Source organism: Anabrus simplex, chromosome 1 (assembly GCF_040414725.1).
Source record: "Anabrus simplex isolate iqAnaSimp1 chromosome 1, ASM4041472v1, whole genome shotgun sequence".
In the NCBI taxonomy this organism is placed as follows: domain Eukaryota; kingdom Metazoa; phylum Arthropoda; class Insecta; order Orthoptera; family Tettigoniidae; genus Anabrus; species Anabrus simplex.
Window position 1 is genome coordinate 152,453,230 of NC_090265.1, and position 13,208 is coordinate 152,466,437.

The window sequence follows — 13,208 nt, forward strand, 5'->3', positions numbered from 1 at the left end:
ATTTCTTTTTGTTATTGTTTAAGTTGGCTGTATACCCCTCTCTTTCCCCTTGTTTTGTATTTAGCCAATCCCGAATTTCTTTTATTAATTTCTGACCAATCGGATCTATCTTCCCCCAACTTGAATATGTTGCTGTATCCTACCCAATAAAGAGTTTGTGGGAGGGTGTTTTCATTCCCCTAACGCCTCGAACCTTCCGCGAGAGGATATAAACTGCTGATTTTAGGGTCTCCGGGCCACTTCTGTTCCATCTTTCAGTGTGTAAAGTACATAGCAGGGGGCGGGAAGCGCCTCTTTCTCCGGCAGCGGTCAACAACCAGGTAATGGCCGACTAATTACTTCTTTTCTTGCTTGCTCAGCAGTTTAACTCTCGGAGCGGGTCCGAAGTTTTTCCATTATGTAACCTTCCTTAAAATGTAAAGGAACTTGTATCTATTCCATCTTTTAAACTGCATATCGGGATAGAGAGTGCTTAACCCTCTCGAGCTCCCAATCATATTGTTTTGAGGTGAACTTATTTTTTTCAACCTATTCTTCGTTAACGTAAAACAAATTATTCTTTCCTAAAGTCACCTCTGTAGTATGGGATTAGCCCTTGCATTAGTGGCCTAGAGCCAGATTAGGTTTTAAAAAACAAGTGTATTAGGAGTGCAGATTGCCTCCTCTCAAATTGTTTCTTATGAGGTCATTGTAATTACCCTTTTTCATTTAATTGACCTCAGTAGGTTGGGTATTTTACCCCTGTGTCTATGTCCAGTGAGGACAACTTGAAGGTGGAGTTTGGTGTGGCCTTTGAGAGGCTTAAAGTTGAGAGCGAGTGGCTCTTTTTCGAAAATTGAGAGTTGTATGCCTCGTGGAGGCTTTTCAGTGTAATTTGGAGCAAGTGCTCCTGAACATGAATGGGGTTTTCTGCCCCTCTGTTAATACTTATTTGGAAGTAAGGTTGGGCTGATTGCCCAAGCATTGTGAAGTCAGGGCGCGAAGCCCAAATCCTGTAAATATTGTAACTACCCTTTGACTTGCTACTTTGTACCTGCCATGCTTGTTATTTCTTTATTTTGAAAAGAAAATATAACCTTGTTAAATTTTAAATTAATTTTACTTTCGTAGTTTGAGACCCGTTCACGCCCGCACCTTCTTTCACCTCTACCTACCGCTAAAACACGGTAACAGTGATAATTGGTATTTAGAAGATCCTTTACTAATAAAGAAACAAGTATTTTTTCCAAAAAAATCACTTAATGGGAGGGGGGTGGTGAAAGGAAGTGAAAAATGTGAATTCATTTTTGGGGTTACTTATATCTCAAAACTGAAGGTAGCAGACGTGAACATTGGTATTTGGAATCTACTTTAAACATAAAGAAACACACCTTTTTCTTTGGGAGGGGTGGGGGGGGGGGGTGGGAGGAAATCAACTTAACTGCAGTGGGGTGAAAAAGGAGTTGAGACCAATTGATTTTACTGTTCATAATGTACTTGATTCTGATCATAAACCGATAATTTTTTATCTTTCCTGGGTTCATTTTCAAGAGCCAACTTTTCCTTTGGAGAACTTAAAGTAAGATTACAGTAGATTCTCCTGGCATATAAATAAAAATTTAAACACATTTGAAATAAACGATAGGAATGATATTGACTGTGCAATTGTTCACCTCTATAATGGTCAATAATGCATGGAAGAAATCCTGCGCGAACAATGGTGCTAGTGACATTGTTACCAATGACGATGGCAGCAGATGTAATTTGCTACCAAGTAGCGGTCTTGCATCTTCCTGCAGGGTCCAACCTAAATTCAACTAATATCACTCACCCTAATAATAATAATAATAATAATAATAATAATAATAATAATAATAACAATAATAATGTTCTGGACCGTCATCAAAATATGCGGACCGTGCTGGGAATGGGTCCTGGCCGGGTAATGACTACAAATGCAGTCCAGCCGCGGGTTCAGTACCACCAAGGCACCCAAGATGACACCACGCTAGATCTCCTCAAGGATTTGATCCGTATTAAAAATGCTTATAGGAAAAGATGGCAAAGATTTAGGGACCCAACTGACCAGGCGGAATACATGGAGCTGGCCCAGGAAGTACAAAACCGATTGCTGCAAAGAAAGATTGAAGAATGGGAGGAACTTTTCCGTCAGATCGTGAATTTTGGCATGTTATATATAAAATGGTAAGCATTCAATTATAAAATTCAGTATAGTACCATAGCGAAGCACAGGTAGCTTGCTAGTTTAATAATATTGTCCAAAACCTTTTGAAGTGAATTTAAGGTCTGGCCCCTAACATTCTTATCAACATTTCTCATGTTAAAAACTAAATTTGTGAAGTTCCAAAAATGTGTAAACAGCACATCATTATATTGTCAACCAGTGGAAAACATTGAAATTTTTAATTAGAACTGTGACGGAAGCACTTTAAAAAGTCCATATATCCCAGTCCTTTATGTAAGGGTGCAACAACACTAGCAATTTCTTAACGTAGGAATTTTCTGAAATGACATGTAACTAATCTCATGATTAGACCCGTATTGAAATTTGCTATAAATGCTCACAATATAGTGATTATTTTAATCCACCTATTCAATTGAATCACTATATTGTAAGCATGACAGTGTTATTCGCATATCAGCTAACTTCCTCCCCTAATCACCCTTCCCAACAGGCAAAGTCAGGCTTGGAGTATGCAACAACTTCCCCTCAACAACAATGCCTCTCCCCAGCCCACTCCTGTTACTGTAGACATACAGTAGTTTGCTACTGCTACCTGAAGAGTTACTGAAAGCCTAGAAACATTGACTCTTTATAACTCTTAAATTTAAAGATAGACCAAAATATTTAGGATATAATTTGTATAGAATGGCCTATCTTACCACCAGCTCCTCACTTTCATCTATCCCATCCCACCTCCCTTGGTCAACACTTGTTCTTTTCCCACCCCAATGGTATTAGGTTTGTGAATCTTAGGGTCTTTTATTTTCACATTCTTTGTGTCCTTTGTCTTTCTTTGGCTGATACCTTCATTTTTTGAAGCATTGGACCCCTTCCATTTCCCCCCCCCCTCTGATTAGTGTTAAATAGAGGATGGTTGCCCAGTTACACTTCTTCTTAAAACAATAATCACCACCACCTAATCTACCACCAGTTTAACAGACTTCATTTATCTCAATCACATCCTGTATATTTATCATCCTTTGAATGCTTTTATTACAATATAAGTATCCACAACCCAATCCTTGTTAATATAAAATCATGCCTGAACTCTGAAGTGGTAAGATTATTAAGATCATTCCCACTCATTGACTAGCTTCTGTTCTACACATGAACTTTTGCGCTTTTGCCATGTCAGAAAACAAGGTGAAATTCTGTATGTTTTGCAGAGAACTTTGCTCTGTGTCTTCAGAAGAAAATCTCTTCTGTTCACAAGCAAGACTTCTCTAACAATTATTAGAGCAATGTAAAGAATTTCACCTTGTTTTCTTGACACTGCAAAAGCCCAAAAGCTTATATTCATGTCTACAATAAATTATGGGCTGTGAAAGCATCAATCTAAATAGCTTCTGTTCTATTAACTTAAAAGATTTGCAATGGGCAGAAAGAATGCTAGTCAGTTTAAAGTGTTAGAACATGATCTACAGATGTCCTATTTACCTCTATCGTTCATGCAACAAATGTCCATCTCAGACAGAGTAAGCTCAATTGCACTTCTGTTAAAGAATGAAATTTATGTACAGTACATGCAAAGCTACAGTTGATTGCCACCCATTCATGTCACAAATTCTCTGGAAGTATCCTTTGTAACTGCACTGAAATTTTACCTAATTTTGAGAAACCTATAGTCCCATAACTCTACTCCACTCTTATCAAAGATACCCATGGAGGCCATATTGATTGATAACATGTTTTTTTTATATTTTCCTAAAAACTAGACAAAACTCCTTCATGCATCATTTATGGACAACTCTAATGTTACCTTACCTTGTTCTAATGGTGCTGGCAAGTTGAATTAAAGCAATGAAAAATATAATACAAAGTTGTAAGTTACATACCAGGACGGGCTATGAGTACCCGTCTCCCATGACTGTCTCTCTCTGGAGTGGCAAACATATATCTGGAAAATGAGATGGTGTTAATTTTGTATTGACAAATCAGTGAACTATGTGACTCCAGATTTTGGAAGATTGTCTAAATGAAAGTAATATTCTCACAAAATACATCATTAAGAGAAAACTTTAGGAAATTATGTAAGTTTGTATTATCTGAAGCCATTTCTTATCAGTTTCGACTCAGATAACTTTTAACTGTTAGGTTCTTCAGATAAACTACCTGTAAAAGAAACACACAGTATTATGCCTGAAAAAGGAATTCCTTCTTCCCTGACATCTCCGCAATCCGCACACACCTCTTGGCCAGAGAGAGGGCGTAACCCTCCAGACGGCCCACCCCACCCCTTCAGGATGGGGAATGAAAGTTTTTGATAATGATGACGATTCTGTAGTTGGTTGGAGGCAAAGGAGGACTTCAAAGTTCTATATTTCAAGTATTTAAACAGAAATAAACCTAAATGTTTATACATTTCTAAACATTTGAGTGTGATTTGATAGAATCTGATGATGTCAGACAAAACATGTCATTCTATTTTAATTAAGTTCTATTTCAAGTATAATACTGTTATTATATGTGTTTCTTTTACAGGTAATTTATAAATGTATTACTCAAAATTAGTTTTGCAGACTGAAGAACCTAATAGTTAACTTTATGTGAATCACATAAGCATAGCTTATTGTTTATTATGAAATACTTTTATGTAAAAAATAATGTGGTATTCTTGACAAGATGTTAACAGGTGTTAATAAAGCTTGTTTCTTCTCCTGGTAGCAGCTAGCATAGGTAGAAAAGAAACATGAAAGAAGTGAAAAGCAGTGGTTTGTTGTGGTAATAACAAGATATATAAGAAATAGTAACATACACATCTGGATAAATTGCCCTGTTTATTAATAACAGAAGAGTAAATTTAGTATGATACTTATCCATCTGAATCTCTTGTAATGTCTTGATGCAGTAAATAACAGGACATAATTATGAGACAGTATAAGTTATTCCAGCTTAAATACCAAGGGTGGTTTTAGAGATAGTGATACCGTGACATGTCACTCCCTAGATTCATAAAAAAGAAAAGAAAACAGTGATTTGTGTAGTTAAAATTTACATGACATTGTTAAACAGCAGAGAAAACTTCAGTAACAGGTTCCCTTCTCAACAGTTCACACTTGAGGGACTCTTACCGCAGACCTACTGCTGTCTGGTGACTCTGGCCTGGTGAAAAAGTGTGGCTCACATGTGCTCTTGCCTGTAGAATCTTGACCTGAGAAGTTGTGTGTGATATAGGCTGCTTGTCACAGCAGTGCGATTTGTATGCTTTTCTAACATGTTTTACGTTATGAATTCAGTAGGCTCTCTTCTCAGATGTCCTTTCCTACGTTATCGTATGACTAGCTGGTGTACTCGTGCTTTGCTATGGAATTCTCAGATAGACTGACTTAGTGGTTTTCCTAACCGAAGTTAACACGTCATCACAAAAAACTCAGTAGGAATGTAGCAATTAAAAGCAAAGTTATCACATAAAATACATGATCAAATGAAAAACTGTGCATTTTCTCACTTTTAACAAACAGTACTACGGTGCCGATCTAACAGTCCAAAATTCCAGAGCTGGAATGACCAGCCCACAGACAGCTGTGAATACTTCTCTGCCATTATTCCATTAAATATGCACACTTCTCATTCCAATCAGTGCCTCAGAGTAGGAATTGAATAGCTCGAATGCTATGATGAACCAGTGTGTTACGTACCAGTAGTTTCGGAAAATTTATGAAACAGAGGAATGGCATGCTAAAGAAGAAAGTTACCTAACTCCCCAGCTACCTCCCGCCAATATTTAGGCAGACTGTTACACTCGTACAACTGGGCGAGTTGTCCGTGTGGTTAGGGGTGCGCGGCTGTGAGCTTGGATCCGGGAGATAGTTGATTCGAACCTCACTGTCGGCAGCCCTGAAGATGTTATTCCGTGGATTCCCATTTTCACACCGGCAAATACTGGGGCTGTACCGCAATTAAGGCCAAGATCGGTTCCTTCACACTCATAACCCTTTCCTATCCCATCGTCGCCATAAGACCTAACTGTGTCAGTGAAACGTAAGGCAAATTAAAAAAATACTTGGTATACAGCAGTAATCCTATCTATTGGAGAGGAGTGGCAACAGAAGGCAAACCACATCACAACAAACAATGGTCAATGTAATGTTATTGTTGATCAATTCTATGAGATTTCTATATTGTAGGCCTTCACATTTAGTTTTCTTTCGACTCTGTGATATAAGGGCGCCTTATCAATCAATCAATCAATCAATCAATACTGATCTGCATTTAGGGCAGTCGCCCAGGTGGCAGATTCCCTATCTGTTGCTTTCCTAGCCCTTTCCGAAATGATTTCAAAGAAATTGGAAATTTATTGAACATCTCCCTTGGTAAGTTATTCCAATCCCTAACTCCCCTTCCTATAAATGAATATTTGCCCCAGTTTGTCCTCTTGAATTCCAACTTTATCTTCATATTGTGATCTTTCCTACTTTTATAAACGCCATTCAAACCTATTCGTCTACTAATGTCATTCCACGCCATCTCTCCGCTGACAGCTCGGAACATACCACTTAGTCGAGCAGCTCTTCTTCTTTCTCTCAATTCTTCCCAACCCAAACATTGCAACATTTTTGTAACGCTACTCTTTTGTCGGAAATCACCCAGAACAAATCGAGCTGCTTTTCTTTGGATTTTTTCCAGTTCTTGAATCAGGTAAACCTGGTGAGGGTCCCATACACTGGAACCATACTCTAGTTGGGGTCTTACCAGAGACTTATATGCACTCTCCTTTACATCCTTACTACAACCCCTGAACACCCTCATAACCATGTGCAGAGATCGGTACCCTTTATTTACAATCCCATTTATGTGATTACCCCAGTGAAGATCTTTCCTTATATTAACACCTAGATACTTACAATGATCCCCAAAAGGAACTTTCACCCCATCAATGCAGTAATTAAAACTGAGAGGACTTTTCCTATTTGTGAAACTCACAACCTGACTTTTAGCTCCGTTTATCAACATACCATTGTCTGCTGTCCATCTCACAACATTTTCGAGGTCACGTTGCAGTTGCTCACAATCTTGTAACTTATTTATCACTCTATAGAGAATAACATCATCCGCAAAAAGCCTTACCTCTGATTCCACTCCTTTACTCATATCATTTATATATATAAGAAAACATAAAGGTCCGATAACACTGCCCTGAGGAACTCCCCTCTCAACTATTACAGGGTCAGACAAAGCTTCACCTACTCTAACTCTCTGAGATCTATTTTCTAGAAATATAGCAACCCATTCAGTCACTCTTTTGTCTAGTCCAATTGCACTCATTTTTGCCAGTAGTCTCCCATGATCCACCCTATCAAATGCTTTAGACATGTCAGTCGCGATACAGTCCATTTGACCTCCAGAATCCAAGATATCTGCTATATCTTGCTGGAATCCTACAAGTTGAGCTTCAGTGGAATAACCTTTCCTAAAACCGAATTGCCTTCTATCGAACCAGTTATTAATTTCACAAACATGTCTAATATAATCAAAAAGAATGCCTTCCCAAAGCTTACATACAATGCATGTCAAACTTACTGGCCTGTAATTTTCAGCTTTATGTCTATCACCCTTTCCTTTATACACAGGGGCTACTATAGAGACTCTCCATTCATCTGGTATAGCTCCTTCGACCAAACAATAATCAAATAAGTACTTCAGATATGGTACTATATTCCAACTCATTGTCTTTAGTATATCCCCAGAAATCTGATCAATTCCAGCCGCTTTTCTAGTTTTCAACTTTTGTATCTTATTGTAAATGTCATTGTTATCATATGTAAATTTTATTACTTCTTTGGCCTTAGTCTCTTCCTCTATCTCGACATTATCCTTGTAACCAACAATCTTTACATACTGCTGACTGAATACTTCCGCCTTTTGAAGATCCTCACATACACACTCCCCTTGTTCATTAATTATTCCTGGAATGTCCTTCTTGGAACCTGTTTCTGCCTTAAAATACCTATACATACCCTTCCATTTTTCACTAAAATTTGTATGACTGCCAATTATGCTTGCCATCATGTTATCCTTAGCTGCCTTCTTTGCTAGATTCAATTTTCTAGTAAGTTCCTTCAATTTCTCCTTACTTCCACAGCCATTTCTAACTCTATTTCTTTCCAGTCTGCACCTCCTTCTTAGTCTCTTTATTTCTCTATTATAATAAGGTGGGTCTTTACCATTCCTTACCACCCTTAAAGGTACAAACCTGTTTTCGCATTCCTCAACAATTTCTTTAAACCCATCCCAGAGTCTGTTTACATTTTTATTTACCGTTTTCCACCGATCATAGTTACTTTTTAGAAACTGCCTCATACCTGCTTTATCAGCCATATGGTACTGCCTAACAGTCCTACTTTTAAGACCTTCCTTTCTATCGCATTTATTTTTAACTACCACAAAAACAGCTTCATGATCACTAATACCATCTATTACTTCAGTTTCCCTATAGAGCTCATCTGGTTTTATCAGCACCACATCCAGGATATTTTTCCCTCTGGTTGGTTCCATCACTTTCTGAATCAGCTGTCCTTCCCATATTAACTTATTTGCCATTTGTTGGTCATGCTTCCTGTCGTTCGCATTTCCTTCCCAATTTACATCTGGCAAATTCAGATCTCCCGCTACAATCACATTTCTTTCCATGTCGTTTCCCACATAGCTGACTATCCTATCAAATAATTCCGAATCCGCTTCAGTGCTACCCTTTCCCGATCTGTACACTCCAAATATATCAAGTTGCCTATTATCTTTAGAAATCAGCCTTACACCTAGAATTTCATGTGTCTCATCTTTAACTTTTTCGTAGCTTACAAATTCTTCTTTCACCAGAATGAAAACTCCCCCTCCCACCTTTCCTATCCTATCTCTACGATACACACTCCAGTGCCGTGAAAAAATTTCTGCATCCATTATGTCATTTCTCAGCCATGATTCAACTCCTATTACAATATCTGGTAAATATATATCTATTAAATTACTTAATTCTATTCCTTTCTTTACAATACTTCTACAGTTCAACACTAACAATTTTATGTCATCCCTACTTGATTTCCAGTTCCCTGTTCCCTTATCACCGCTCCCTAGGCCATCCCGTTTCCCTGAATGTACCTCCCTATTACCCTTCCAAACAAATTTCCTAACTTATACGTACCACTGCGGTTTAAATGAAGGCCATCCGAGCGCAGATCCCTATCTCCTACCCACCCATTAGGATCTAGAAATCTCACTCCCAGTTTCCCACATACCCACTCCATAGTCTCATTTAAATCCCCAATCACCCTCCAGTCAGTATCCCTCCTACACAGTATTCCACTAATAACAATCTCCGCTTTCTTAAACTTATAAAATTATTTATGGCGTAGACTGTAGTTCCCAACTTTACATGCCAATTTTCATTAAGTCCTATTTACCCATTTTCTCGTGACTCGACGCTGATAAGGACTTAGTAACAAAAATCCAAATTCATTAATATCTCTGATCATAGCCAGTACGGTAACAATGTATACGACATAAATGATCGGAAATTTATTACCGGTACTACATAACTTTAGGCCTGCCCCTAAACTACCATTTCACTCAGCGTGAGTAAAATTATTTACAGCCTAGATTATAGCGACTTATTCCCTGACTTTGTATACCTATTTTCATTAAGATATGACCACTAATAACATAAATATATGAGAATTAAATTTTAGGCCTTCCCCTAAACTACCATTTCAGTCAGCGTGAAGAAAATTATTTATGGTCTAGATTGTAGCAACTTATTTCCCGACTTTGTATACCAGTTTTCATTCAATTCTCTTCAGTCGTTTTCTTGTGATGCGTGTACATACATACATACATACAGATAGACAGACAGACAGACAGACAGAAATTACGGAAAAGTAAAAAATGCATTTCCTTGTTACTGTGGGCATGACTGGTACAGAAATACCATCCTTTTTAAATTCTGAGCAATGTACAGACAGAACTCTTACTTTATATATATAGATAATAAACTGAAAGTGAAACAGTTAGGTAGTGCCCATACCAAAATTTAGATGTTATGTGCAGATAGCAAAGTGCTAAAGTTGATATATCTTGCATGTACTTCAGTTATCATACATTTTAATCTAGCCATCATAAATGTTCACCTGCTAGGCTAAATTTAGACAATAATTTAAACTTGAAATGCAGTGGGCCTACTTTCATTTTAAATTGATTAACTCAATATTGTAAATACCAGGTATCCGACAGTACAAACTTATTTTGTGTATCTAGCTCTTACTCAATGTGTGACTAATTAGGCGATGACTGAAATGTGAATGAGAGTATCACTTTATTGAGGGATGTGTGCTGTGTTTCCAAATCATCAACATTGTGAGTACAACAAATTATAATTCAGTTGGTACAATTTAGTTTTTTAACAAGCAAACTGACCTCTTAGGATCATGCTACAATTTCATTTCTTTCCCTTTGTGTGGAGTTTCCTTTGTGTCCAATACACCTTTATATGTTTGCTGTCCTGCTTCCGTTGTTCTTCTCTCCAGGCTCTTCTGGCTTTCTTAGTTGTTCTTTCAGTTTGAAACCCTTTCAAATTTTTCACTGTATTCCTAAATTTATTTCTGTCCAACATTTGGACCTCCAAGATATTTAACTTTCCATATCTTTCCACTTGCCCTTTCAGAAGTAATCAGATATTTGTTTGGTAGATCTATTTCCGTTCATTCTGTACAAATGTCCTAGAAATTTGTATGGTCCACCAAGGTACTTGAACTTCTTGACCGAACATTGTGATCTCTCTGTTTCAAGAAACTTCAGGTCCATATTTGATATTTGTCATGAATTTCCACCTTCTGGTAAACTTCTTTATTGCTCCAAAGTTTCCATCTACCTTCAGTTTGGACACCAACCATAATTTTTCTGAGGATTCTTCTTTCTAAGACCTCTAGCTTCTTCGACTCATAGTTCATGGACAGAAATTCACTGGCATATAGGCATTCTGTTTTAACCTCGGTGTTATAGTGTTTTATTTTGGCATGGACATGCACTTCCTATTGTAGATATTTTTTGTTAATCCACATACTGTATCCATTTTTGAGATCCGATTTTTCACTGTGTATTTTTCTAGTCCTTTCTCCTGTATGGTCCACCAAGGTACTTGAACTTCTTGACCGAACATTGTGATCTCTCTGTTTCAAGAAACTTCAGGTCCATATTTGATGTTTGTCATGAATTTGGTCTTTTCTTTTGAGATCCTCAGTCCCGTTAGGCTGGCAATTCTTTCCAATAGGTTAATTTGGATAGTTGCAACCTCTAGGCTTTTTGATAATATAGCAAAGTCATCTGCAAAAGCCAAGCATTTGACTTTCATCCCTTCTGATTTTCTACCAAGGTAGACTGGACTTATCCCCTTTCATTTAGTTCTGAATTTCAGATTCTCACAATCTTTTCTAGGATGCTATTGAATACGATTGGGGATAGTCCATCTCCTTGCCTCAGCCTGTTTTGAATTCAAACAATTGCAACAGATGCCCCATGAACTTCACCCTGGAGGCTGTATCTGTTTGGGTCTCTTTGATTATATTTACCAATTTGGCTTTGACTCTAATTATCTGCCCAAGGTCTCTTTGTGTATCGAATCAAAGGCTTTTGTGAAGTCTATGAAAGACACCACAATTTTCTTGCCACTTAGCATTCTGTGCAGAGTATTGACTTCAAGTTGAAGATTTGTTTGATACAGGAGCTGCCTTTCCTAAACCCTCCTTGGTATTCCCCCAGTTGTTTGTCCAGAGTCACCTCTGTTCTATTGGGAAACACCCTTGAGAGGATTTTATAGGTAATCAGGAGAAAGATCATGCCTCTAAAAGTTGTTGACATCTTATTTGTTCCCGTTCTTGTGTAGCAGATCGATCAGTGCTCTTTTCCATTCTTTTAAAGACTTTCTCCATTTCCCAAATTTCCCCGATGATTCAGTGAATATCATCTAAGACTTCCAGTTCTGCCCATTTCAGTATTTGTGCCATTAACAAGTCTTCTCCACTTGCCTTGTTTTCAATGTTTTTAAGGGCTTTTTGAATTCTTTCTTTGTTGGCAGTTCCTTATTATATGGGTTCTCTGGCCTGATCCGGAGTTTCTAGTTTGGCTAATATCTTGCAGTTTTCTTGACTGTTCAGTCCAATTTTACCCCGCTCATTTCTAAAGCTCAAACTTAGTGCTTGGTATAGTTTCAGTTTGTTTTCGAATGTCTGATAGAAATCTCTGGAGTTGTTCTTGATGAAGTTGGTCTGGAATTTTTCCAGTTGAGCTTTTCCAAATGATCATTTAGTCCTTTGAAATATCCTGGATGTTTCTATCCTTTGTTGCTTGAATTGTTCCCTGTGTTCTGTTTTTCCAGAGCATTTCCATTTTCTCCATTTCTTGGATCTCTCCCTGAGAGCTTCCTCACATTCTTTATTCCATCATATTTCTCTTTTCCTCTTAGCCAGCCCAAGTGTTTTCTTTGTGGTTTCATTGATCATCATCATCATCATCATCACCATCACCAACTGCCACTGTTAAATACATTGGTTAGAAACCTGAAAAGTGATGGGTGAGAAATAAGATGCATAAGTTTATAGTAACAATATAATGTATACATACACAACCAAGGGTTGTCAGTAAAGCTCAATATATGGTAGTAATTAGAAAGTAGGTGAAAATCTTGAATGGATTTTAAATAACAGGAGGAAATGCAATTTCAGTACTGAAGCTGAAAATAAAAAAAATAAAAAAACACAATATAAAGAAAATAGGTAGCTCCCATATTTTAACTCGTAGAGGGCAGAATTTAATATATTAAATCCCACAACAGGTCACCCGTGAGCGGAATTTAATATATTAAACGGTCGGAGATTCAGTGTCTCCGGCGCACGTATTAATAAAAAACACAACAGATGACAGTAAATAATACTTAGAGATCTGTTTGAAGGGGAATCCTCGAATTGAGTTACGTTATCTACCTGCTAGCTTTACACAA

General features: G+C 37.6%; 1 protein-coding gene across 1 annotated transcript in view; it reads right to left on the reverse strand.

The window, feature by feature from the left end:
• LOC136885210 (clavesin-2) overlaps window positions 1-13,208 on the reverse strand; it is a 195,441-nt gene that overhangs the window by 28,041 nt on the left and 154,192 nt on the right. Inside the window, exon 5 of the mRNA XM_067157638.2 lies at window positions 4,060-4,121. Within this exon, the coding sequence (XP_067013739.2) occupies window positions 4,060-4,121 (62 nt within the window). The remainder of the gene's footprint in view (window positions 1-4,059; window positions 4,122-13,208) is intronic.